Source organism: Mandrillus leucophaeus, unplaced genomic scaffold (assembly GCF_000951045.1).
Source record: "Mandrillus leucophaeus isolate KB7577 unplaced genomic scaffold, Mleu.le_1.0 Scaffold296, whole genome shotgun sequence".
NCBI classification, from domain to species: domain Eukaryota; kingdom Metazoa; phylum Chordata; class Mammalia; order Primates; family Cercopithecidae; genus Mandrillus; species Mandrillus leucophaeus.
The window spans coordinates 2,601,879-2,627,754 of record NW_012103098.1 but is presented as its reverse complement, the minus strand read 5'-3'; the positions used below and the strand labels follow the sequence as shown (position 1 = coordinate 2,627,754).

Below are 25,876 nucleotides of genomic sequence, written 5' to 3'. Positions count from 1 at the left end.
AAAAAAAAAAAAAAAAAAAATGTTTTTACTGTCAATTTCACTTGTATATGATGAAAATATTTTTATAAAAACATTAATATTTCATGGATGTATTATTTTTAAATACATTTTTAAATTGTGATAAAAAATCTATAACGAAATCTGCCATTTGAACCAACGTAAAGTGTGCATTTCAGTGATATTAATTACAATCACAATTTTTGTTTTTTCATTGATATATAATATAAATATTTATGGGAGACGTGACATTTTGTTGCACGTATAGAACATGTAATGATCAAGTCAGGGTATTTGGGGTAACCATCCTTTCTATGTGTTGGGAACATTTTAAGTTCTCTCTTCTAGCTACTTTGAAACATTCAATACACTGTTGCTAACTACAGTCACCCTATTCTGCTGTCAAATATTAGAACTTGTACCTTCTAACTCCATGTTTGTTGCTCTTTTCATCTCTATCCCACCCATCTTTCTCAGTCTTTGGTATCAATCATTCTACTCTCTAACTCCATGAGATCAACTTTTTTAGTTCCCACATGTAATTGAGAACATGCAAAATCTGTCTTTCTGTGTCTGGCATATTTCGATTAAAGTAATGATCTGCAGTTCCATCCATGTCGTTACAAATAACACTATTTTATTTTTGCTATGGACAAATCATATTCCATTGTATATATACACACACACATTTTCTTTATGCTTTCATCCATTGATGGGCACTTATGTTGAATTCGTATCTTTGTTACTGTGAATAGTGCTTCTATAAACGTGAATGCAGGTATCCCTTTGATATACTAATTTCTTTTCCTTTGGATAAACACCCAGTGGTAGGCTTGCTAGATCACGTAGTTCTATTTTTAGTATTTTGAAAAATCTCCATACTGTTTTCACATAGTAACTGTAGTAATTTATATTCCTATCAACAATGTATAACAGTTCCCTTTGCTCTGCATCCTAGCCAACATCTATTACTTATTGTCTTCTTAATAACTGGGGTAACAAGGTGACATCACATTGTAGTTTTGATTTGCACTGATGATTAGTCATATCGAACATTTTATCATACGCATATTAACCATTTATATGCTTTCATTTGAGAAACAACTGTTCATGTTCTTTGCCCACTTTTTAATGGGATTATTATTACAATTATTATTTTTTATTGTTGAGATGTTTGAATTCCTGGTATAGTCTGGATATTAGTCCCTCATCAGATGAACAGTTTGCAAATATTTTCTCCCATTGGGCAGGCTGTCTCTTCACTGTCTTGTTTCCTTTGCTGTGCAGAAGCCTTTTAGTTTAATATAATCCCATTTGTCAATTTTTGTTGTCTGTGCTTTTGAGGCCTTTGCCATAAGATCTTTGCCTAGACCAATGTCCTGAAGTGTCTTCTCTGTTTTCTTCTAGTAGTTTTATAGTTTTGGGTCTTATGTTTAAGTCTTTACTCCATCTTGAGTTGATTTTTGTATATGGTAAGAGATATGGGCCCGTTTCGTTTTCTGCCTCTGGATATTCAATTTTTCCACCACCATTTATTGAAATGGGTGTCCTTCCACAACGCATGTTCTTGGTGCCCTTGTTGAAAAATCACTAGGCTATAAATATGTGGATTCCCTTCTGAATTCTCTATTCACTTTCATTGGTCTATATGTCTGTTTTTATACCAATACTGTGCTGTTTGGTTACTCTAGCCTTGTAATATATTTTGAAGTCAGGTAGTGTGATGCCTCCAGCTTTGTTCTTTTTGCTCAGGATTGCTTTGACTATTCAGGCCTTTTTTTGGTTCCATTCAAATTTTAGGATTTAAAAAAAATTTTAGAATTTTATTTATTTACTTACTTAGAGACAGAGTTTTGCTCTGTTGCCCAGGCTGGAGTGCAGTGGTGTGATCTCAGCTCACTGAAACCTCTGCCACCCGATTTCAAGTGATTCTCCTGTCTCAGTCTCCCCAGTAATTAGGATTACAGGCATTCGCCACCATGCCCAGCTAGTGTGTGTGCTGTCTCTTATACACATCTAGATGTGTATAAGAGACAGAGGCTGCAGCGAGCCGAGATCGTGCCACTGCACTCCACCCTGGGGCAACAAGAGCGAAACTCTGTCAAAAAAAAAAAAAAAAAAAGAAAGGCTTTCAGCTTTTCCTCATCATGCATGATGTTAGTTGTGGATCTGTCATATATGGCCTTTATCATGTTTTAAAACTTATTTATTTATTTTTACAGATAGAGTCTTACTGGAAACTCAAACTCGTGGGGCTCCTTCTGCCTCAGCTTCTGGAGTTGCCATCTGGGATTACAGGCATATGCCACACTGCCGGGTTAATTTTTTGTTTTGTAAAGTCAGATCTCACTATATTGCCCAGGCTGGTCTTAAACTCCTTGTCTCAGTTGATCCTCCCACCTCAGCCTCCCAAAGCACTGGGATTACAGGTGTGAGCCACTGTGCTCAGTTCCTTTATTGAGATATGTTCCCTCTATGCTTAATTTGTTGAGTTTCTGTCATGAATGGGATGCTGAATTTTATCAAATGCTTTTTCTGCATGTATTGAGATAATCATATGGTTTCTGTCCTTCATTCTGTTAATGTGAAACATCATGTTTATTTTTTGGATATTTTAAACTATCCTTGTATTGCTGGGATAAATCCCACATGATTGTGGTGTATTTTAAAAAAATATGCTGTTGGATTCATATTGCAAGAATTTTGGTGAGAATTTCTGCATCTATGTTCATCAGGGATACTGGCCTGTAGTTTTCTTTCCGTTGTTATTGTTGCATCCTGGTCTGGTTCTGGCATCAGGGTAATATTGGCCTTTGTAGAATGAGTTTGGCAATGAAATCATTCAGTCCTGGACTTTTTTTCTTGGGAGACTTATTAGTGATTCAATCTCCTGACTTATTATTAGTCCGCTTTCCTGACTCAGTCTTGGTAGGCTGTATGTGTTCAGGAATTTATCCATTTCCTCTAGGTTTTCCGGTTTGTTACCGTACAGTTGTTCATAATAGTCTCTAATGGTCTTTTGTATTTCTCTAGTATGAGTTTAGTATCTCCTTTTTCATTTCTGATTTTATTTGGGTCTTCTCTTTTTACTGGTTAGTTTAGCAAGTGAGTTACTAGTTTTGTTTTCTTTTCAAAAAACCAACTTCTTGTTTTGTTGATCCTTTGTATTTTTTTAGGTATATTTCATTGAATTCTGTTGTTCATTATTTCTTTCTTTTTATTAACTTTGGGTTTGGTTTGTTGCTGCTTTACTAATTCCTTGAGGTGAATCATTAGATTATTTGAAATGCTTCTACTTTTTTGATTTAGGCATTTATTGCTGTAAAGTTCCCTATTGTAAAAAGCACTGCTTTTGCTGTATCCTACAGGTTCTGTTGTGTTTCAAGTTTTGTTTCAATAAAATTTTTTATCTTACTAAATTTCTTCCTTGATACAATGGTCCTTTAGGAACATGTTTAATATCCATGTATTTGTACAGTTTCCAAAGTTCCTCTTGTTATTGATTTCTAGTTTTCTTCCATTGTGGTCTGAGAAGATAATTGATATGATTTCAATTTTTTAAAAAATTATTTATTTTGATAGAGATGAGGTCTTGCTATGTGGCCCAGGCTGGTCTTGAACTCCTGAGCTCAAGTGATCTGCCTGCCTTGGCCTTCCAAAGTGTTGGGATTACAGGTGTGAGCCCAGCCTAATTTCAATTTCTAAAAATTTGTTGAGACTTGTTTTGTGTCCTCACATGTGGTCTATCCTGGAGAATGTTTTGTGTGCTGATGAGAAAAATGTGCATTCTGTAGCTGTTAGATAAAATGTTCTGTAGATGTCTGGTAGATGCATTTGTTCTAAAGTGCAACTTAAATCCAGTGTTTCTTTGTTAATTTTCTGTCTAGATGATCTAATGCTGACAGTGGGATGTTGAAGTCCACAACTACTATTGTGGTTGTGGACTTCAACCACAATCTATCTTGCCCTTTAGATATAATAATATCTGCTTTATATATCTGGCTGCTTTGGTGCTGAGTATATATATGCTCAGAACTGTTAGATCCCCTTGCTGAACGGATCCCTTTATCTTTATGTAATGACCTTTTTTGGGTCTCTTTTTACTGTTTTGACTGTTTTATCTGATATAAACAAGCTACTGCTGCTCACTTTTGGTCTCTATTTGCATGAAATATCTTTTTATAACTCTTTATTTTCAGTCTATGTGTCTTCACAGGTGAGATGAGTTTCTTGTGGGCACCATATAGTTGGGTCATATTTTCAAAATACATTCAGCCAGTCTATATATATATTTTTTTGAGAGACAGAATCTCGCTCTATCGCCCAGGCTGGAGTGCAGTGGTGCAATCTCGGTTTGCTGTAACCTCCAGCTCCCAGGTTCAAGCAATTCTCCTGCCTCAGCTTCCCAAGTAGCTAGAACTACAGGCACGTGCCACCACGTCCAACTAATTTTTGTATTTTTTGGTAGAGACGAGGTTTCACTATATGTTGGCCAGACTGGTCTTGAACTGCTAACCTTAAGTAATCCACCTGCCTTGGCCTCCCAGAATGCTCAGATTACAGGTGTAATCTGATATAAGCCACTGTGCCTGGCCCAGCCTATGTCTTTTAAGTGGAAAGTTAATCCATTTATATTCAACGTTATTATTAATATGTAAGAGCTTATTTCTGTTTTTTTATTACTTGATTTCTGGTTATTCTGTATATCATTTGTTCCTTTGTTTCTCTCTTATGGTTTATCATTGCGGTTTGGTGGTATTCTGTAGTGGGTAACGTGAATTTTTTCTCTTCCTTTTTTGTATGTTTGCTTTACCAGTGTTTTCATATTTTCATGTCTTTTAATGATGGTAGTTACTGTCTTACACTTCCAAATGTAGGAATCCCTTAAGCATTTCTTGTAGGACCAATCTAGTGGTAACGAATTCCCTCAGTTTTTGCTTGTCTGGGACTTTATTTCTCCTTCATTTGCAAAAGATAATTTTCCTGGGTATAGTATCCTTTGCCAGCAGTTTTTATTTTATTACTTTGAATATACCATCCCATTATCCCTGGCCTGTAAGGTTTCTGCTGAGAAAGCCACTGTTAACCTAATGGGAACTCCTTGATAGATATTAGATACTTTACTGTTACTGTTTTTAGGATTTTCTCCTTATCTTTGACTTCTGACAGTAATGTACCATTGGGAAGACTTTTTTAAATTTTATCTATTTGGGGATCTTTGACTCTTCTGTAACTGGATGTCTAAATTTCTTGATACACTTAGAAAGTTTTCATCCTTTATTTCACTAAACAGGTTTTTCAACCTTTTAAAATTTCCTCTTCACCTTCAGGAATACTGAAAATTTGAATACTTGGTCACTTTATGGTGTCCCTTATGTTACCAAGCTTTGCTCATTCTTTATTTTTCTCTGAGTGGGTTATTACTATTTCAAAAGACCTGTCAACAATTCCTGAAATTCTTTTTTCTGCTTGATATAGTCTGTTCCTAAAGCTTTCAAATATCTTTTGTATTTCATTCAATAAATTCTTCAGTTCCAGAATTTTTTAGTTCTTTTTCATGGTATCTATTTGATAAAGTTCTCATTCATATCCTGAATTGTTTTTCTGATTTCTTTGTATTGTTTCTAAGAATTCTCTTGTATCTCACTTTCTTTAGTATGAAACTTTGAATTATTTTCCTGGAATTTGATAAATTACTTCGTTTGTTTTTGAGACGGAGTCTCACTCTGTCCCAGGCCGGAGTGCAGTGGCACAATCTTGGCTCACTACAACCTCCACCTCCTGGGTTCAAAGTATTCTTCTGCCTCAGCCTTCCGAGCAGCTGAGATTACAGGTGCACGCCACCATGCCTGGCTAATTTTTGTATTTTTAGCAGAGACAGTGTTTCACCATGTTGGCCAGGCTGGTCTTGCACTCCTGATCTTGTGATCTGCCGGCCCTGGTCTCCCAAAGTCCAGGGATTACAGTGTGAGCCACCGCGCTCAGCCGATAAATTACTTTTTGATTGGAATCTATTGCTAGAGAATTACTGGGTTCTTTTGGAGGTATCATATTTCCTTGCTTTTTCTTGATTCCTGTGTCCTTAAATTGATACTATGTGTGTGTCTGGTATAATAGTCACTTCTTCCAATGTTCTGAATTCATTTTCGTAGAAGAGGACTTTTCCTTGAAGATAGATCTGTGGTGTTGGTTGGGCAGGATATTTTGGTTTTGAATCTAGGTGCGTACAGTAGTGTAATCTCTGTATGATTCCTTCTACTGTAAACAGTATCAGTGGTATCCATGACTTCCGCAGTAGCTTAGGGCAGCAGCCCCCAACCTTTTTGGCACCAGGGACTAGTTTCGTGGAAGATAATTTTTCCATAGACGGGGCTGGGGTTTGTGGGGGTAAGGGATGAGGGTTGTGGGATGGTTTCAGGATGAAACTGTTCCATCTCAGATCATCAGGCATTAGAGTTTCATAAGCAGTGCACAACCTAGATCCCTCACACACACAGTCCACAACAGGGTTCATGCTCCTATGAGAATCTAATGCCACCACTGATCTAACAGGAAGTGGAGCTCAGGGGATAATGTTCACTTGCTTGCCAGTCACTGACTCCTGTGGAGCCCAGTTCCTAACTAATGTGGGGGGTGGGGAGGAGGTGGGGGCCCCTGGTTTGGGGTGCAGTTGACAGTGGAGGCTGTGATAAAGTATTGCTGGCGACTGGGCTGTCAAGTGTGCCAGGCTTTGGGCACCAGAATGGTATATACTGGCACTGGTGTTAGCAGGTCCAGGCAGGCCAATTCTTGGGACTTCAGCTGGCTTGCTCGAGTGCCAGGAATGGCAGCAGTGGATCGAGCAGGTGGGTGGGTTCCTGAGCCCCTGGGCAGTGGATGTGACAAGGGTGAAAGCAGTAGCAGTGCTGGGACAACTCTCTGGGACCTAAGTGTTTTGCACCAGTACTGGCAATGGCTATGATGGCTGGGCTAGTACCTGGACCCACAGGTAACACATGAAGATGGGTGCCAGTTGTGGTGGTAGTGGCAGATTGAGTGGCCCTGACCCCAGATGCTGGGAAAAGTGCTCAGGTATCACTAATTGTCAGTTGGGCTGGACAATCCCCAGGCCCCTGGATGGAACGTGCAGATAATTACATGTATGTGATCAATCAGTTGCCGCTTTCAAGATTTTCATCAGTTTGATGCTGATGTATCTAAATGGGGCTTTCTTTGTGTTTATCTTACTTGAAATTCTTGGAGCTGTAGGTTAATGTTTTTCATCAATTTGAGAGGCTTTCAGTCATTATGTCTTCAAATCTTTTTTTCTCTCCCTTTGGAGCTCCCACTATAGATCTACTAGGAAACTTGACACTAGAGGTTGTTCCTCTCTTTCTACAGCCAATGACTTAGGTGAAGGTTGTAGTTAACTACCTCAAGCCCATAAGGATATACCATGTGCTGATAGATCTGTGTATAGGTTGGGAGATGCACTCAAAGTCGCAGTCAATTTTCAAGTACCCCTTGGATTTTGCTTTTCACCAGGTTCTTTTGCATCTTCCCCAACAGCATGTGTAGGTTTTCCAGTTGGCTGGGAACGTGTGGAGAGCTTATCTCAGTCCTTTTACAGATGTCTAATTTTCAGAATATTCTTTAACTTGGATCATCACCTTGGGCCATCAAAGTTTCAGCTTTACTCCATGCATTTCTGCATCAACCACTTTTAGCTGGCAAAGTCACAGATTCCCCCCTCCTCTAATCCCCACACATATATATTCACTATCTTCCTGAATGAGTGTATCATATATCTCCTTTGGTGACAAAGCTGTTGGTTTTGCAGTTAGTTCTATGCTGGCAAAATTACTATTCTCACCAACCAGGTTTCTTTCCCTTCTCTTTGGGGAAGAGAATGCCATCACTTGTAAGAATTTGCTCCAAATCAATCTATTTTGTTTTCTTGCCTAAGGGAAAAAAATCTATGCAGGAGATTTGATGCCAAAGATTAACATAACTTAAAGTCACATATTCTAGGAATCTATGTGAACTTGAACTTTATCAGAAATGATCCAATTTGTAATCATAAGATCCTGTTATCAAAATATTTCTAAATTCTGGCAAGTGACCCAAAGTAACATTTTATAGTTTGATACAATTAAACTTTTCTCCAGGTATGTGATTCAACCAAAATATCATCCACTTGTCTGGTCCAAAGTATCTACGAGGAAAGCAATGCTACTGTATGATGTGGCAAAAATTTGATGGACTCACTGTTGAGAATGCTTTCTAGTTCTAGCTGGCCTGCTTAGGTTTTGATCTACCAATAATATAAAGAGGCATTAAGCCCCCACACTTGTGAATTAACCGACTCTTTTCCTGGAATGCTAGGATAACAGCTGTGCCACAGGTAACTTTCAATCTTTCCCAGGTCTGATGACCAAATTGATAACTATAAAAATATTTCCATCTCATTGTGCCTACTCGAATATAGTCAATACCCTGAATTTTCATTCATACAAACAGGACTCTTTTCCATAGCTAATTATGAGAACAGCTAGAAGACAGTACATTTCTTCATATTCAATAAAATGAAAAGAAACCAACCTCTTTTTTCTTCTTCTCGTTTTAGTTTATCTTCCTCTATTTCTTTTGGCAATTTTTCCTTTTTCTCTTTCTCCACATCATTATGCAAATGTTTTGTGGTATAGCTGAGTGCCGGTGAAAGAAGAATCTCTCCATTTTTGCAGAGTTCATCACGAATTTTAATAAAAAACTGCTGAAGTTCTACCGCATCTTCATATATTTCTGAATCTGTCCTATAACGGCATCAAGAGTATCCACTGACACACAAGCTATTTCTTTTAAACACCCCAATTATGTTAAATTCTATTAAATGCTTCTTTAATTGATATAGTGGTATTTCTGCACAGGTCTATGAAGAGTATCTTTCTGAAGTTTGTTAAAACAAAATCCGAAGTGTCATTTTACCATGGTAAGCCTCATGGCCACCATTTTCCTTTACTTCAAGGTTCACTTCTTGTACAGCTCATGTAAAAGGAAAGGCTTCATGTATTTTCTCTTAGAGATACATGGCACATGCATTAATTGATTCTGGCAGGGGAAAGTGGCTGCCAGAACCAAGAATTGTACCAAGTTTCTACAATATGTTCAACACTTATTCGTATCCATTCTTTGCATTTTTACTTTCTCTTAATAGCAGACCGGTGTGTTACATAATAGGCTCTATTTTCTTCCTTTTGGTCCTACATCATGGTTGCCTAGGCTAGTGAGACCCTGTGAATATCTGAACCTAAAGCAAAGCCATGAAGGCATTCTATAATGGTTAGAGGCCTCAGAGTTAGTGTTCATTTTAGTTTCCCAGAAATAACTGTGTAATTCTGGGGAACCAGCAAAGGCAACACAGTGAAAGATGGAAAAAAGATTATCTATGTCATACCCAGAACTTTTCTGAGTCTCTTTCTCATTTATGAAATAAGGCAGCCAGGCATGGTGGTTCACACCTATAATCGCAACGCTTTGGGAGGCTGAGGTGGGAGGACTGCTTAAGGCCAGGAGTTTGAGACCAGCCTAAGCAACACAGCAAGACACTGTCTCAACAAAAAATCAGCCGGGCATTGGAGTACACACCTGTAGTCCTAGCTATCTGGGAAGTTGAGGCGGGAGGGTCACTTGAGCTCAGGAGTTCAAGGGTGCAGTAAGTTATGATGGTACCACTGCATTCCACCCTGGGCAACAGAGCAAGACCCTGTCTCTTTAAAAAAATCAACCAATAGGCCAGTTGTGGTGGCTCACACCTACAATCCCAGCACTTTGGGAGGTCACGGTGGGCCAAAATGGTTAACCCAAGTCTCTACTGAAAATATAAAAATTAGCCAGGCATGATGGTGCACATATGTAATCTCAGCTACTCAGGAGGCTGAGGCAGGACAATCGCTTGAACCCGGGAGTAGAGGGTGCAGTGAGCCAAGATTGCACCACTGCACTCTAGTCTGGGCAATAGAGTGAGACTCTGTCTCAAAATAAATACATACATACATACATACATACATACATAACTAAATAAATAAAATGTGGGGAGTGGGCAAAATAAACTTTAGATTTTAGAATTTTGACTGGAGGAAGTTTTATTACTGTTTCTAGTCCACTGCGGTCTGAGGAAGGTTTACATACAATTGTTCTTATTTTATTTTATTTTATTTTTTTAGGCTGGGTCTTGCTCTGCCACTCAGACTAGAGTGCAGTGGCGTGATCACAGCTCACCATAGCCTCAACTTCTTGGGCTCAAGCTGGCTAATTTTTAAATTTTTTGTAGCAACAGGGTCCTCCCTATGTTGCCCAGGCTGGTCTTGAACTCCTGGCCTCGAGTGATCCTCCCACTTCAGCGTTCCGAAGTGCTTAAATTACAGGTGTGAGACACCACAACTGGCTGGCTTAAATAGAATTCTATTAACTAAGAATACCAGAGTCTAAAAACTTATTCACAAAACTAACCACAAAGGTCTTAGCAGTTACAGAGACATTCTGCTCAGAGGAGTGTGGCCAAGTTAGCCGCCTGTTGATACATGACACTAGAGCATCAAACTTCAGAGAGGTCCCCAGAATGCTGCTCCTCATCAGCAAAGGTGAACTGGCAAACAATTAAAAGACATGATCAATAACCTAAATGGGTATTTCTGGAAAGTTTTTTTTTTTTTTTTTTGAGACGGAGTTTCATTCTTGTTGCCCAGGCTGGGGTACACTGGTGCAACCTCAGCTCTGCAACCTCTGCCTCCCAGGTTCAAGCAATTCTCCTGCCTCAGCCTTTCAAGTAGCTGGGATTATAGGCACCCACCACGTCTGGCTAATTTTTGTACTTTTAGTAGAAACGGGGCTTCACCATGTTGGCCAAGCTGGTCTCAAATTCCTGACCTCAGGTGATCCTCCCGACTTGGCCTCCCAAAGTGCTCGGATTACAGATGTGAGCCACTGTGTCTGGCCTTGGAAAGGTTTTAAATATCTTTTGGGGTCATAGAAATGCCAATACTTGTAGGAAAGCAATAAAAATAAAACTTACCAAGGGAGGACACCCCTGAAACACTTTTTTTTCCTTCTTGAGATACGGTCTCACTCTGATGTCCAGGCTGGAGTACAGTGGCACGATCATGGCTCACTACAGCCTCAATCTTCTGGCTCAAGCAATCCTCCCACCTCAGCCTCTCGAGTAGCTGGGACTATAGGCATACGTCACCAAGCTTGGCTGATTTTTAAAATTTTATTTTAAGTAGAGATAAGGAAGGTCTTGCTATGTTGTCCAGACTGGTCTCAAACTCCTGAGTGCAAGCCATCCTCCCACCTTGGGCTCCCAAAGTGCTGGGATTACAGGTGTGAGCCACTATACCTGGCCCCTAAAACACAATTTTATGTCTGTTTTCTGAATGACGATATTTGAATTCTGCTCACTTGAAATTAAAGTTCATTTTATAAATTTTCACTTTTATAAAATTAAAAGTGAAAATTTTTGTAAATTAAAAGTAAAAAATTTTTGTAAATACCTTTCATGGTATACTGAAAGGGCAGATCATAATTCCATCATATCACATGGTTTAGAAATGAACATTTTTTACAAGAGTCACTAAGCACCTACCATACGCTTGTTTATTCCAAGTACTATAAAGAATTTATTAATCTAAGAAGTCAGGTGTTCATTGAATGTGCAGGAGCATAAATACTCAAGCTGGAAAAACAACTCTAAATTCCCCCTCAATTGCTAAGTAATCTTTTTATATAAGGCAGACATTCAGCAAAAGGAAATAATTACGAATACAGAAGGCTCTTAATGCTTCCCTTGTTCGTCTTTCCACAGGTCCCTTTTACCTGCAAGGGGGTCAGAGTGTTTAGTCTGGGAATACTGCCAGCAGTTTAGGAAAGGCAGCAGCCAACTGGCAAGAGTCAGCACTGTGTTGTTACTAAATACTGTTGATGGACAAACTATTGTCACCTGAGTGAATTTTTCTCTTGTTATGTCTCACTGTTCGGATTCCTTCTATTTTAGCCTGTGAAGTCCTAGGTGACGCTGGGTAACAGTGGCGGGTAGGGGTAAGGGTAAATGGTGATGAAGCATGAAGACTCTTAAGAGATCAACATGGAAATCTACTGTATGGAGACTTCACTGAATTTATGAACTATTATTTCTGGGATGTCTAGCTTTGTTACTGATAATATAGTAGATAAAGGCATAGTTTATCCTTCACTAAATTGATGCATCCCCATCAATTCTTATTAAGTACTTATTCTTAATAAGTACTATAAGCAGTCACAATACTATCTTCTTTTACAAAGTTAAGAATGGCTCCCTGTATGTTTTTCTTTTAAATATTTTTCCTAACTATTAAATTACCAGGGATCCCTTTTGTTTTTCAACAAAGCTCTGGGCATGAGGGTAAAACTGTGTGCACCACTATCTCATAAAAACATACCTTGGACTCTATCTCCCAGGCCTCAAAAGCAAAAAACCATCATGTCAACAATGGGAGAATGAAAAGAGCTAATTTCCTAGAGATACAAATCTTAATTCTTAAAATAAACATATCATCTATACAACATAAACAAAGTTCCTAATAATCTACAAGACAAATAATCATTGAAAGACTCACAGAACTAACACCAAGATGTAATGGGGCTAAGCAGGGAGGGGAGGAAGGGAGGGGTATTAGACTTAAGGACTACTTAAGCCAAGAACAAGAACAGAAAGAAGTCTAAGCTACATGAAAATAGAGTTTGTTTTGCCCACTGGTGTATTCCATGCATCTAGAATATGCTCATTAATTGGTAGCATCTCCATAAATATATGTTGAATAAATGAGTAAATCCAAGAGTTTTTGACTGCAAGATGTCCCTCCATCCTTCTCTTTATTTCTACCCAATTGCTGAAGCACCATATTATTAAGGACCATTTCTTAAAGGTGTCACTCATGGGCCTCACCAAACTGGCCCCAACTCTATCCCTGTCTTTTAAACATACCATATTCATTTCCTAACTCCATTCCTTTGCTTATAACATTCACCTTATTTGAAATATCCTCTTGCCTACTCATTTGAACCCTACCTATCCACCCATTCTTTCCTGATGCCTTATGCCTTTTTAGGAGAACTGTGGCCCACAGAATTCCTTACATCACCATCTTTACTAAATATCAGGTTGTGATATGTTGTTTCATGTCTGGAATTATTTTTCCCTTAAGCATAAGTCCTGGCCCATCCATCAGACTTCAAGCTTTTAGAGCACAGAGCTCAAGGCTTATCATCCACGGCCGTGCTCCATGACTTGTCCTAGTAATTGGCTCAGGAGTAGCTCTCTGCAGTGAAGAGCAAGACAAGTCACATCACTTACTAGTTGGATGACTATGGGTAACTTTTCTCTGCCTATGCCTCTAATTCTTTCACATGCAAACTGAGAAGATTATCACTTACCTAGAATGGCTATCATAAGGGTTAGAGATTGCCTTCATAAAGTGTTTAGCATGGTGCTTTACAAAGAGTTGGTGCTTAATACAAGCAGCAAATGTTACGATCTTTTTTCTTTTATTTGCGAAGACACTGAAAGCAAACACTACTTGCTTTTCTTTAAAGGTTCAGAGCAATTTCTGACTTCATAGATTCCCTAGCTGGCATTACACTGCCTAAAGGTCTAGTTCTAAACATGGTAAGTTGTGAGCTCCAGGAAGGTAAGGTTTGTATCTTTATTTTTTTATATTTTCCCAGCTGTCTCCAAGAGCACATATAAAATACACTATAATTGCTGAATTTAATAGTCAAGTTTGATATTGATATGCAGCAAATATATATCACAGATAAAAATTAGAAGGAAATTTAAGTTTAATGTAAATCTAAATTTGCTTCTTTTAAAACATTTAATGTCTTCAGCAAGCTCTCTAGAAACCTGAGATTAAAAAAAAAAAAAGAAGCCCTCTGAGGTACTTAAAATGGTGATCAAATTTATATCAGTCTACCTCAGGTCAATACCTTGGAGTTATTTTATTTAAAGCAGTCATGCATTGAAGCCAAACCTTAAAAGAAAAATGCAGTTACTATTTCCAATTAGAAACATTTATCTTTTTATAAAACACATTCTGTGAAAGGCTGTATTTTAAGTTTATGCTTTTCAAGAGACCTTCAATTTTGTCTTCCTCTTCACTGGCCTTAATCTAGATGACTTAGTGGTGTGCCTTCTCTCCCCCATAGAATATACTCGATCTTAAGAAGTTCTGGCTACTTAGAATTCAGAATAGCATGCTACCAACTACAATCACGTACGTAAGTGGAAATAGTACATCAAAGCAATATTCTTTCATCTGTTTTGTATTAAATAGCACACATCCTCAAAATGAAAATGGCTTTGAAAACATACCGATTCATCCTTCTTGCCCGTTCCAATACTTCAAACATATGCTCTTGAAATAAATCAAGCCGCCGGTAGCGATTATTTTCAACATTCTTCCTAATGATGTCAAATGTAAGGGGTGGTTTGTTAGGAAAGTTGGGATCCACAGCAGGAATTTCCGCTAAAGAATCACTGTAGCATCTTCCCTCATCATCCTGATGACTCATGACTGACACAAAAAGATTGTGGATAAGCTCTTGAATCAGCAAAGTCACATTTGGGACATGAGAGTCCTCATCTCCCTCCAGGTCTCTGCGCGTTTCAAGCAGGACTTTGTGTAGTACAAGAGCATCTTTGTAGATCAAAGACTCAGGCTCATTGTATGTACATGCATTATTAAACATCATGACAAAGTCCTCAACCATAGAGTCAATATCTTGGTACTTGTTGGCCATCATGTGACTTCGAATTTTTTCCATATCCATGGGCTTTTTAATAGTCAGATAGTAGTCAGGCAACTCAGATCTAGAGGGAAGCCTCAGAAATATGGCACTGAGGCGGCGACCTCTCTTATCAGTATAGTTCTTTACAGCTTCATAGACCTCATTTAGTTTCTGCTGCATTGGAGTCATGTATTTTGATTTTTTAGGAGAAATGCCACTCTTCCTACCTAAAGAGAGAGACTTAAAGTTAAATGAATAAAATAAATGAACCTAAATTTGTATACAGACGGTAGCATAACCACAAGCTACGATTCCAAATAATTTGTAAAACCCAGCAACTAGCATGTCTATAGTGAAATATAACCTGCAGACAAAAAAGAACTAAAAAAAATTTTTTAACTATTTTCAGTAATCATATTTTTGATGGGAGACTAAGTACTGTAAGGTTGAGAAAGCTGTGAATAAGGAATAAAGCAAATGAGCAGCTATGTGACATTCTATCACCTCTGGTATCACTGAGAACTGAGATTTTCATCATGGGATAAAAAGAGATAACGGATGTTAAAACACAGGACATTAATAATTACCTTGAGGCCTTTAATCTCAATTGAAAGTATCACTATGAACTTATGATGTATTTTATCTTTAAATATAAGCATACGAACAAACACATACAAATTTCCTAGCTCTGTCCACTGAAAATCGTACAATGACTACATCAGTAGCAGTATACCCCACACTAGAGTTTTAAAATATTAATTCCAAATACAAATGTTGATGAACCCTCACCTTTTAGCAGAAACATGAAAAAGGTAGGGCTCCTTGGCAAATGACTGATTCCCAGTCTGGTATATCTTCAAACACTAGACAGTAAAGAATCTATCAATGACTTCTTACCATGACTTCATGTCAACAGAATATAGGAACCATCTGGGCGTGGTGGCTCATGCCTGCAACCCCAATGCTTTGGGAGGCCAAGGTGGGTGGATCACCTGAGGTCAGGAGTTCAAGATCAGCCTGGCCAATATGGCGAAACCCCATCTCTACTAAAAATACAAAAAATTAGCTGGGTGTGGTGGTGGTGCCTGTACTCCAAGTTACTTGGGAGGCGAGGCAGGAGAATTGCTTGAACCCAGGAGGCAGAGGTTGCAGTGAGCTGAAATCAAGCCATTGCACTCCAGCCTGGGCGACAGAGCGAGATTCTGTCTCAAAAAAAACAAAACAAAAAGAATATAGAAATCAGCCTGAACCAGCCTGAGTATCAATAACGGCAATAACTTCAATCACAACTCAGCCACATGTTTAAGTCTGGTAGTTCTTAATAATATGTATAAACAAACAACAAAATGGGTAAATATTGAAGGATGTTAGTAAACCAATGCATATTTTGAAAACTGTTAAACGGGAAAACAAAATAAAACAAAAATCAAGCCTTTATCCTTTCAAAAAGCAAGACACACACATGAAAAACACTGTACCACTGGCTAATCAAATATCAGATAAGGCAAAGTTTCTCTAGAGCTAGTAAGGAATAAAATTAAAAACGATCACAATTTTACATCCCTTTCATGAATTAATAATTAATGAAGTATGCAACAACACCAGTTAACAGAAAGACATAGATTTCACATGTACCTGATGGAAGATGATATATTACCTATGAAGTCGGTTTTTCTGCCAAAGGGAGAGGATAGGGGATCAGACCTCAATCTGATCAAACCTCTGGCTCCAACTACCAATTTACAGGAAGTGCAAAGGACAGAGGAACACATGAAAGTACAACAGAGTGGGCCAGGAGTGGTGGCTCATGCCTGTAATACCAGCACTGTGGAAGGCCAAGGTGGGCAGATCACTTAAGGCCAGGAGTTCAAGACCAGCCTGGCAACATAGCAGAACCCTGTCTCTACTAAAAATACAAAAAAAATGAGCTGGAAGTGGTGGCGTATACCTGTAGTCCCAGCTACCTGAGAGGCTAAAGTGGAAGGATTGCTTCAGTTGGGAGGTGGAGGTGGCAATGAGCCAAGAATGTGCCACTACACTCCAGCTTGGGTGACACAGTGAGACCCTGTCTCCAAAAAACAAAACGAAACAAAACACAAAACACACAAAAAACCCCACAACATATGGATGCAATCAGCAAAATCCAGACTATGGGAAACTATAGCACAAATCTAATTTCTTCAACAGATAAATAGTAAGGGGTGGAAAAAGAGAGAGATGGAGGGGAGTTTACAGATTAAAAGAAGTATTGGGCTGGGCACGGTGGCTCACACCTGTAATTCCAGCACTTTGGGAGGCCGAGGTGGGCGGATCACGAGGTCAGGAGTTCGAGACCAGCCTGGCCAATATGGTGAAACATGACTGAGTCACCTCCCTGGCCACTGTACTTTACATTTATATATGTTTGAAATTTTTCATTAAAAAACATAGAGAAATAAAAAGGAAGCCAGGCACGGTGGCTCATGCCTGTAATCCCAACACTTTAGCAGGCAGAGGCAGGAGGATTGCTTGAGCCCAGGAGTTCAAGACCAGCCTGGCCAATACAGGGAGACCCTGCCTCTATTAATTTAAAACAAAAGAAATAAAAAGGAAATGAACATTCCACATAAAAAGCCCTTTTTAAAGAACTTTAAAAAATGCATATGTGAATTTATGTATTTAAATATAATTTAGATAGTTATTGTTAAACTATTATTAGTCTCTTATGAAATCTATTCTAGTTAAAAGATACTGTGTTCCTACAAAGTGGAATGAAAGTTTTACATTTCTCCAAACCTTCTGTATGCTTTTACAATTCCATGAAAAGATAAATGCCTTAAAAAGGATTCATCGCTTAGCAGTAAATCATACCCAAATCTACTACTAAATTTAGTTGATAGTCATTTCAGATAAAAAAGCTAGTCCAGGCCAGGCAGGGTGGCTCACACCCGTAATCCCAGCGCTTTAGGAGGCCAAGGTAGGCGAATCACTTGAGGTCAGGAGTTTTGACAGCAGCCTGGTCAACATGGTGAAACCCCGTCTCTATTAAAAATACAAAAAATTAGTTGGGCATGGTGGCGTACACCCGTAGTCCCAGCTACTTGGGAGGCTGAGTGGAAGGATCACTTGAACCTGGGAGGCAGAGGTTGCAGTGAGCCAAGGTCACACCACGGCACTCCAACCTGGGTGACAGGGCGAGATGTTTTATCAAAAAAAAAAAAAGCTGGTCTGTCTGTTTTCCCCCTTTCCAGCAAATACGGCTCCAACGAATATCATTATCAATTGCTTGGTATCTATTTTATTTACATATTTTAAAGAAGACAGAAATCTCTTTATCTCTTATCTAGTGGTATTAATAACTTTTGCTGTCTTCTCTTCGAACCTTTTCCTTCCTTTTTTTTTTTTTTTTTCCCCGAGGCAGAGTCTCACTTATGAGCGCAGTGGTGCGATCTTGGCTCACTGCAACCTCTGCCTCCCAGGTTCAAGCAATTATCCTGCCTTAGCCTCCCAAAGAGCTGGGATTACAGGCATGTACTCCCATGTCTGGCTAATTTTTGTATTTTGAGTAAAGATGGGGATTCACCATGTTGGCCAGGCTGGTCCTGAACTCCTGACCTCAAGTGATCTGCCCACCTCAGCCTCTCAAAGTGCTGAGATTACAGGCATGAGTCACTGTCCCTGGCCTTCTCTTACAACTTTTAATAAAAAAAACCAACCACAGACTACCTACACTCAAATGATAGCTGAGTATAGTACAGTGGCTGGCTGGACATCTCTAACTCCTCTGTCTAGTTGGAACTGTTGGGATTAATTTTTAATTCTAGTAATTGTCAGACACACATATCAAGAGAAGAAATCTGCTACTATATTCTTACAGCATTATATGTAGAGAAAAATCTATTTTTACTATTTAAAATTTACAAAATGTCTACTGCATTCAAGAAAGTAAACAAAACCTCTGACATTATATTTTACTCCCCACATGCTTGTCACAGTTTAGCTACTTAAAATACAGTAAACAAGAGGGCTTGACAAGAAGGAAGAACTCCATGCTGGAGCACAGTGAGTTCAGATATATTCATCATTTAATTAAATATTATTTCAGAAAAATCAGCAATCTCTCCTTGATAGACTAAACTAAATAACAAAGTGTGAGGCTGCCTTACTCAGTTTGAGTTTGGGAGAAGCCATGTCATCATCATCAGGCAATGGGCCCAGCTCTTTCCTTTTCTCCTTGAGTAACTTCTCCAGGATATGTGCATCGTTGTACACCTACATTCCAAAAATATATTTAAATTATTCTCTAAAAACTTTTTATTAAGGTATAAAATGCATCCATAAAAAAGTTTTAAAAAGACAGTTGAAGATAGTTCGGAGCTTAAAGAAAACCAAAACCAGCCTCACTACAGAGCAATAAAATCACTGTATCTGTGGGAGAGCCTAGGCCTTAACTGGCTTGTTTTTAAGCTTCCCAGGTGATTCTAATGCACAGACATGCATGCTAATGTTTGAGAACCACTGTAGTAGAATCACTGCAGGTTTTAACAGAAGTTCTGAAACACATTTACATGTGTTGTTTTCTTCAAAAACTTTTCTTCTCCACTGGACACTCAAGGTAGCAGACTTAGGCCAATAGAAATTAGAGACTAAAAATATCTGATAGTTGGAGAGCAATATCTCAGTATCTTAAATTCCGAATCTGAGTTCACAGTCTGAAGCTTCATCTATAAAAAAACAATTATCCTTGCTTAGGGATCTCTCTCTGAGGACTGAGCCAAGGGTGGTAATATGTAGTCAAGAACAACGTTACTCACCTTATGACTTTGCATCCATAGCTCCCTCCTCTTACCTACCCAGCAGATGCTATGTCCTCCCTTGGCCACCCACCAAAGCAGAGGAGCTGAGGGAAAAAGTGACCTCCCCTGTCTGGCCATCTCTCTTAAAGATGGCTTTTTCCTCTACCAGTGATGGACAAGTGGTATATTAGCCAGTGACACTGAGGACTGTGTAAACCCTTAAGATAGAACCATTTTTTAAATTTATAAGCACCCTCAATGCATATTCTATTTTATAATCAAATGTAATTGCAGAGGGAAACAAATGACTTAAAAATGTTATTTTATTTCTGGGAGATGTAAAGTAGATAAAAAGGTATCAAATAGAAAAAGTTTCAAAGAAGGGAGACTATATATCTTAGTTATACTGATAAAGAACTAAAAATCAAGATGCTTTGGCCAGGCGCGGTGACTCACGCCTATAATCCCAGCACTTTGGGAGGCTCAGGCGGGTGGATCACGAGGTCAGGAGATGAAGACGATCCAGGCTAACACGGTGAAACCCCATCTCTACTAAAAATACAAAAAATTAGCTGGGCATGGTGGCAGGCACCTGTAGTCCCAGCTACGCGAGAGGCTGAGGCAGGAGAATGGCATAAACCCGGGAGGCAGAGCTTGCAGTGAGCCGAGATGGCACCTCTGCACCCTAGCCTGGGCGACAGAGCGAGACTCTGTCTCAAAAAAAAACCAGGATGCTTCACAGCAAAATCAATTAAATCAATTATTTAGAGGTGCATTTATGGGAATAGCATGCTGATTTTTATATAATTATACATTTTCTATATAGGCCGTCTTTGGAGAAGTATGGTCGTTGAGGATCGTAGTAATAATGATGATGAAAGATTTTAATACTATTGGCTTTCCTTTGAGTGCTTATTCAGTACCAGGCACTCTGCTAAATGCTCAGTATACATTATCTCTTTTAAATCCTACACCAAGTGTAGGTACTATTATTGTAAGTATTATTATTAGTTGATGCAAGTACTATTATTAGCCTTAATTTATAGATGAAGAAACTGAGGCTCAGGAAGGATAAATTACTTACACATGGATTGGCAGAGCAAAATTCAAAACTAGGATGTCAGATTACAAAGTAGGAACGTTTAATCTTTATAATGTACTGCCTCTGATTTTAAACAATGAAGAAAAATCAAAGTATTAACCTAGTCACCAAAAAGAATAATCCAAGTTAAGCCTCTAGAGCTGGTCTCTCAAAATGCATTATTCTATAAGCACTCCTCTCCCCCAAAATGTGCCTACTTCAGTACCCCTGGCCCTCCTCACCTGGGAGCCCTCCTCGTTATAGTGCCTGGCATTCCGGAACATCAGCTTCATGTCTTCTATCATTCCCTCTTCACCTGCATATTTGTCATTGCGGATGTTATGCTCAATTATTTTCAAGTCCATTGGCTCCAAGATGATTTTATAATAATCAGGATAGTCCTTTTTGGATGGCTTAACCATAAATAGGTCACAAAGTCTTCTGCCTGAACCTGGCTCTCGAGCTTCAAGAACAACATTGAATAAGATTTTCATTCGCTGCTTTCTTATGTTCTTTTTACTGTTGAGAAGCAAAGTAGAAAAGGGGAAAAATTAGAATCGGTTCAGTTTTCTTAAATCAAGGATGACCATAAAATGAAACAAATTATTTGTGGTGCTTTATAATGATTACAATTTATTGATTACATATGCCACAAACACAGTAACCATGCTGGAAGTTATAAGCAAATAGTAGGAAAATTTCCAAAATTGTTAAAACAGTGATTCTGGCAGGAGTAGTTAATGAATGCCAAATAAAATTTATAGATATTTCATGAAATGCAATGTTTGAAAAAAGATCCTCTCTGATACCAAAAGAAAATGAAATCATATAATCAACTGAGATATATTTTTTGTTTAAAGATGAGTAGAGCAAAAGTGCAATAAAACTAGTAATTCCCTATTGTTATAATATCCTCACTTCCAGGCACAAAAACAAAACAAAATAAAAAACGTAAAAAGAGAAGTGTTTCATCTCTTAAGACAAGCACTCCTGAACACTTGGTATTTTGGTTGTCTGCAAACAAAAGGAGACTGTCTGTCAGACTAGTGTCTTTACAGTGGGTATGAGCCTCTCTTGCATTGATCCTGTCAGGGTCGTCCTTGCTCTCTCCATCAGCATTATTCCACAACTCCTACTTACTTTAAAGAATAAGCGGTGTGGTTAATCTGAGTTTTCTAGAGTAAAATTTCCATCCTTGAGCATGAATCCCTGTCTTGTTCTCCAAAAAGCCCCAGTGAGATGTGATGCTGAGAAGCTGATTTAAGCAGTATGGAACAAAGCATAAAGAACTATAGATTAGATTGAGTTCAAAAGGGCTCCAAGAGAGCAGATGGTCTATCTCTTAATTGTTGAGAAAACTGGCTCAGGGAGGGTAAATGACTTGCCCAAGGTGAGCTTCCTAGTAAATTATTAGAAGCGATGCTCTTCCGATATGGCTTCTGGTTAACTGTTCTTATGTACTCAGAACATGGCTAAAGAAATTCTAGCCAGATAAAGAAATTCTAGTCAAACTAACCAGCAGTCTCCAAGTGAACAGTCAGGTAGGTAATAACAAGAAATGACTTACGACTTAGTTTTTTGTTGTTGCTGTTTTTTGTTTTTTTTTTCCTGAGACGGGAGTTTTGCTCTTGTTGCCCAGGCTGGAGTGCAATGGCACGATCTCAGCTCACCACAGCCTCTGCCTCCTGGGTTCAAGCGGTTTTCCTGCCTCAGCCTCCCCAGTAGCTGGGATTATAGGCGCCTGCCACCACGCCCGGCTTTTTTTTTTTTTTTTTTTTTTTTGAGATGGAGTTTCACTCTTGTTGCCCAGGCTGGAGTGCAATGGTGCGATCTCTGCTCACTGCAATCTCCACCTCCTGGGTTCAAGCAATTCTCCTGCCTCAGCTTCTCGAGTAGCTGGGATTACAGGCATGCACCACCACGCCCAACTAATTTTGTAATTTTAGTAGACAGGGTTTCTCCATGTTGGTCAGGCTAGTCTCGAACTTCCGACCTCAGGTGATCTGCCCGCTTCGACCTCCCAAAGTGCTAGGATTACAGGCGTGCGCCATCGCGCTAGGCCATGCCCGGGTAATTTTTGTAATTTTAGTAGAGACAGGGTTTCACTATGTTGGCCAGGCTGGTCTCAAACACCCGACCTCAGGTGATCCGCCCGCCTTGGCCTCCCAAAGTGTTGGGATTACAGGCGTGAGCCACCGTGCTCGGCCAACTTAATTTTTATTAAAAAAAATATTTACTAAGATCCTATAGTATAGTCATTCCTTGGTATTCATGGGGAATTGGTTTCAGGATCTCCTTTGGATACCGAAATACACAGATGTTCAAGTCCCTGATATAAAATGTTGTAGTATTTGCAAATAACACGTGCACATCCTCCTGTATACTTTAAATCATCTCTAGATTACTTATAATACCTAATACATTAAAAATGCTACATTGTTTTGTTATACTGTATTGCTTAGGACATGACAAGAAAAAAATCTGTACATGTACAGTAAAGATGCAATTAAAAATTTTTTTTTCTATCTGTAGTTGGTTGAATCCTTGGATGTGGAAGCTATGGATACAGAGGGCCAACTGTACTTAGAAGTAAATATTTTGTATGTTTCCTATCCTGTAGGTGGAAGAAAGTTCATTCCTCAGGCAAACTGTATGTGGCTGTATAGGTCTTCTGGTCCAGTCCTCTGACTACTTGCACTATTCCTGGATCATGAAGAAGCCAAAGGCCAGATATTTTCTCTCCAAGGTTCAAAATACACTTTTTTAAAACACAGAAGGAAAAATCAAGAACTAACAGTTGAGAAAATAAATATCTATCCTTAAGATTTTTAGGCTTCTCAGAAATACCTATCTTCCTAGCATTGTGGAACTCAAGGCAAACAAAGTGATTTAATTAGGAAAGAAACGGACAAGAGCCTGTTCCTGCGAGAGTTGGGATCATCCTCATAACTTGTGTCTTCACTCTGACTGCTTATTTTCTGCTCATTGTGGACCTTAGACAATTCTGCCATTTTCTTTCCTCAGCACTTTTTTTTTGTGTGTTAAATAAGTTTGTTAGGTGATGGCAAAATGTTAGATATTTCACCTAGTGGAAACTCCTTCTCCAAGGAGACATCCTGGGGCAATGATGTGACAGGAAGAGTTCTCTCATTCTAAGTCTTTGGCAAGTGGATAATACAAGGGAAGTTGGGACAAAGTTCCAATACCACAGAGCTCCACATCTGGACAGAGATTAGAACACAGATGACTTTAACCTTCAGGAAGTCTCTAAAGAAAAATTTCAGAATCTGACTTTGAAGTCAAATGCGGTTTGATTAGGTCTCGCACGTGGGGTGGACTTTAAAAGGAAGACAGAGGAATTCAATTTTGAAGCTCTAAGCTTAGAGGATCTCTTCAATAAACAGGACAGGATGAAATTAGTCCTCGTTGTAGCAATTTCAAGAGCTTAACAGTTCAGTCAAGGCCCTGACCTGGACCAGGAGGCACTCACCCCATTTCCATCTGGGTTTCAGCACACTAAGCCCAATTATCATTAGGTTTTTCTGTATGAAGCTGCAAATACTCTCAGATGGGAGTAAATCTAGGGCAGATTTTTATAAGATTTTCAAAGAGGAGAAAAAGTTTTTAACTAAATTTTGCCAGTGAAGTAAAAGAAGGGCAAACGGTTCATTCTTTCAATGCCTGTAATTCTGATACTTGGCAGCGTTGAGTGAGACATACCCAGAATGTGGAAATCTAGTTGTATATAAGAAATTGCTCTAATTTAATAACTGAAATTTACTGTTTTAGCACTCATATTACTAGTAGTATCCTTTCTCCATTTGTATCATTTATTCCTTAGGAAAAGGATGTGTAATTGATTTCCAGCCTCGAAGCAAGCAAAACTTCTATTACTAGAGTCACTTATGACCTTCTTTGAAAAAATCCAGTTTCATCTTTCGTTTACATTTTTCCAGATGTAAACTGGAGAGCCACTGGCCCATTGATTTTAATCTGGCTGCCAGAAAAAACTCAGAGCCAACTTCATACTCTTTTATAATAATAACTGTATTAGCTTGGGCAGCTGGTATGTTTGCTTTATCTTTTTCCAATATGGAGGCTGAGCCTTATACCCATGACTTCTGAAAGTTTAAAATACTTTCTGAAATGAGACAAACTCTATAACCAAAACATAACCATGACAGAGCCCTATTTGATACTTCTGGCTACTGCTTTTTTTTTTTTTTTTTTTTGAGACGGAGTCTCGCTCTATGCCCCAGGCTGGAATGCAGTGGCACAATGTAGGCTCATTGCAAGCTCCGCCTCCCGTGTTCACAGCATTCTCCTGTCTCAGCATCCATAGTAGCTGGGACTACAGGTGCCCACCACCATGCCCGGCTAATTTTTTGTATTTTTAGAAGAGACGGGGTTTCACCGTGTTAGACAGAATGGTCTCGATCTCCTAACCTCGTGATCTGCCTGCCTCGGTCTCCCAAAGTGCTGGGATTACAGGCATGAGCCACTGTGCCCAGCTCTGGCTACTGTTTTCAATGCCACTTTACTTTTCAGAGTTTTCTTAGAATTTCTCAATGTCTTTTCCTCCTCCTTCAAACCATTAACTGTGAATAGTTTCTTTATCCTTCCCCATTTTTGGAAAGGTGCATATAATTAAATCCCAGGTCTTGTAACTGGCATAATCATTCTCCTTTTTAAAATCAACACCTTTAAGCATATTAAAGTATAAAATACATTTTAAAAGAATTCAAAACCAGGACTGTTCATCATTGTGCATTCAAGGGGCCATAATACTTAAGGGGAGCCAGGTGTGGTAGCTCCTGTCTGTAATCCCAGCACTTTGAGAGGTTGAAGTGGGAGGACTGCTTGAACCCAGGAGTTTGAGACCAGCCTGGGCAACATAGTGAGACACCACCTCTTTAAAATAACTTAGCCAGGCATGGTGGCACATGCCTGTGATCCTAGCTACACATGAAGCTGAGGTGGGAGGATTGTTTGAACCCAGAAGGTCATGGCTACAGTGAGCCATGATGGTGCCACTGCACTCCAGCCTTGGCAACAGAGTAAAACTGTCTCAAAAAAGACAAAAAGACCAGGAATGGTGGCTCACACATGTAATCCCAGCACTGTGAGAGGCCAAGGCAGGTGGATCACCTGAGGTCAGAAGCTTGAGACCAGCCTGGCCAACATGGCAAATCCTGTCTCTACTAAAAATACAAAAATTAGCTGG

The 25,876-nt window shown here is 39.0% G+C and overlaps 1 protein-coding gene across 1 annotated transcript in view; it reads right to left on the bottom strand.

Moving 5' to 3' along the window:
• Window positions 1-25,876, bottom strand: part of PBRM1 (polybromo 1) — a 171,494-nt gene that overhangs the window by 77,598 nt on the left and 68,020 nt on the right. Inside the window, exons 18-21 of the mRNA XM_011986209.1 lie at window positions 20,895-21,171; window positions 18,942-19,047; window positions 14,381-15,023; window positions 8,578-8,789 (exon numbers count right to left, since the gene is read on the bottom strand). Of these exons, the coding sequence (XP_011841599.1) occupies window positions 8,578-8,789; window positions 14,381-15,023; window positions 18,942-19,047; window positions 20,895-21,171 (1,238 nt within the window). The remainder of the gene's footprint in view (window positions 1-8,577; window positions 8,790-14,380; window positions 15,024-18,941; window positions 19,048-20,894; window positions 21,172-25,876) is intronic.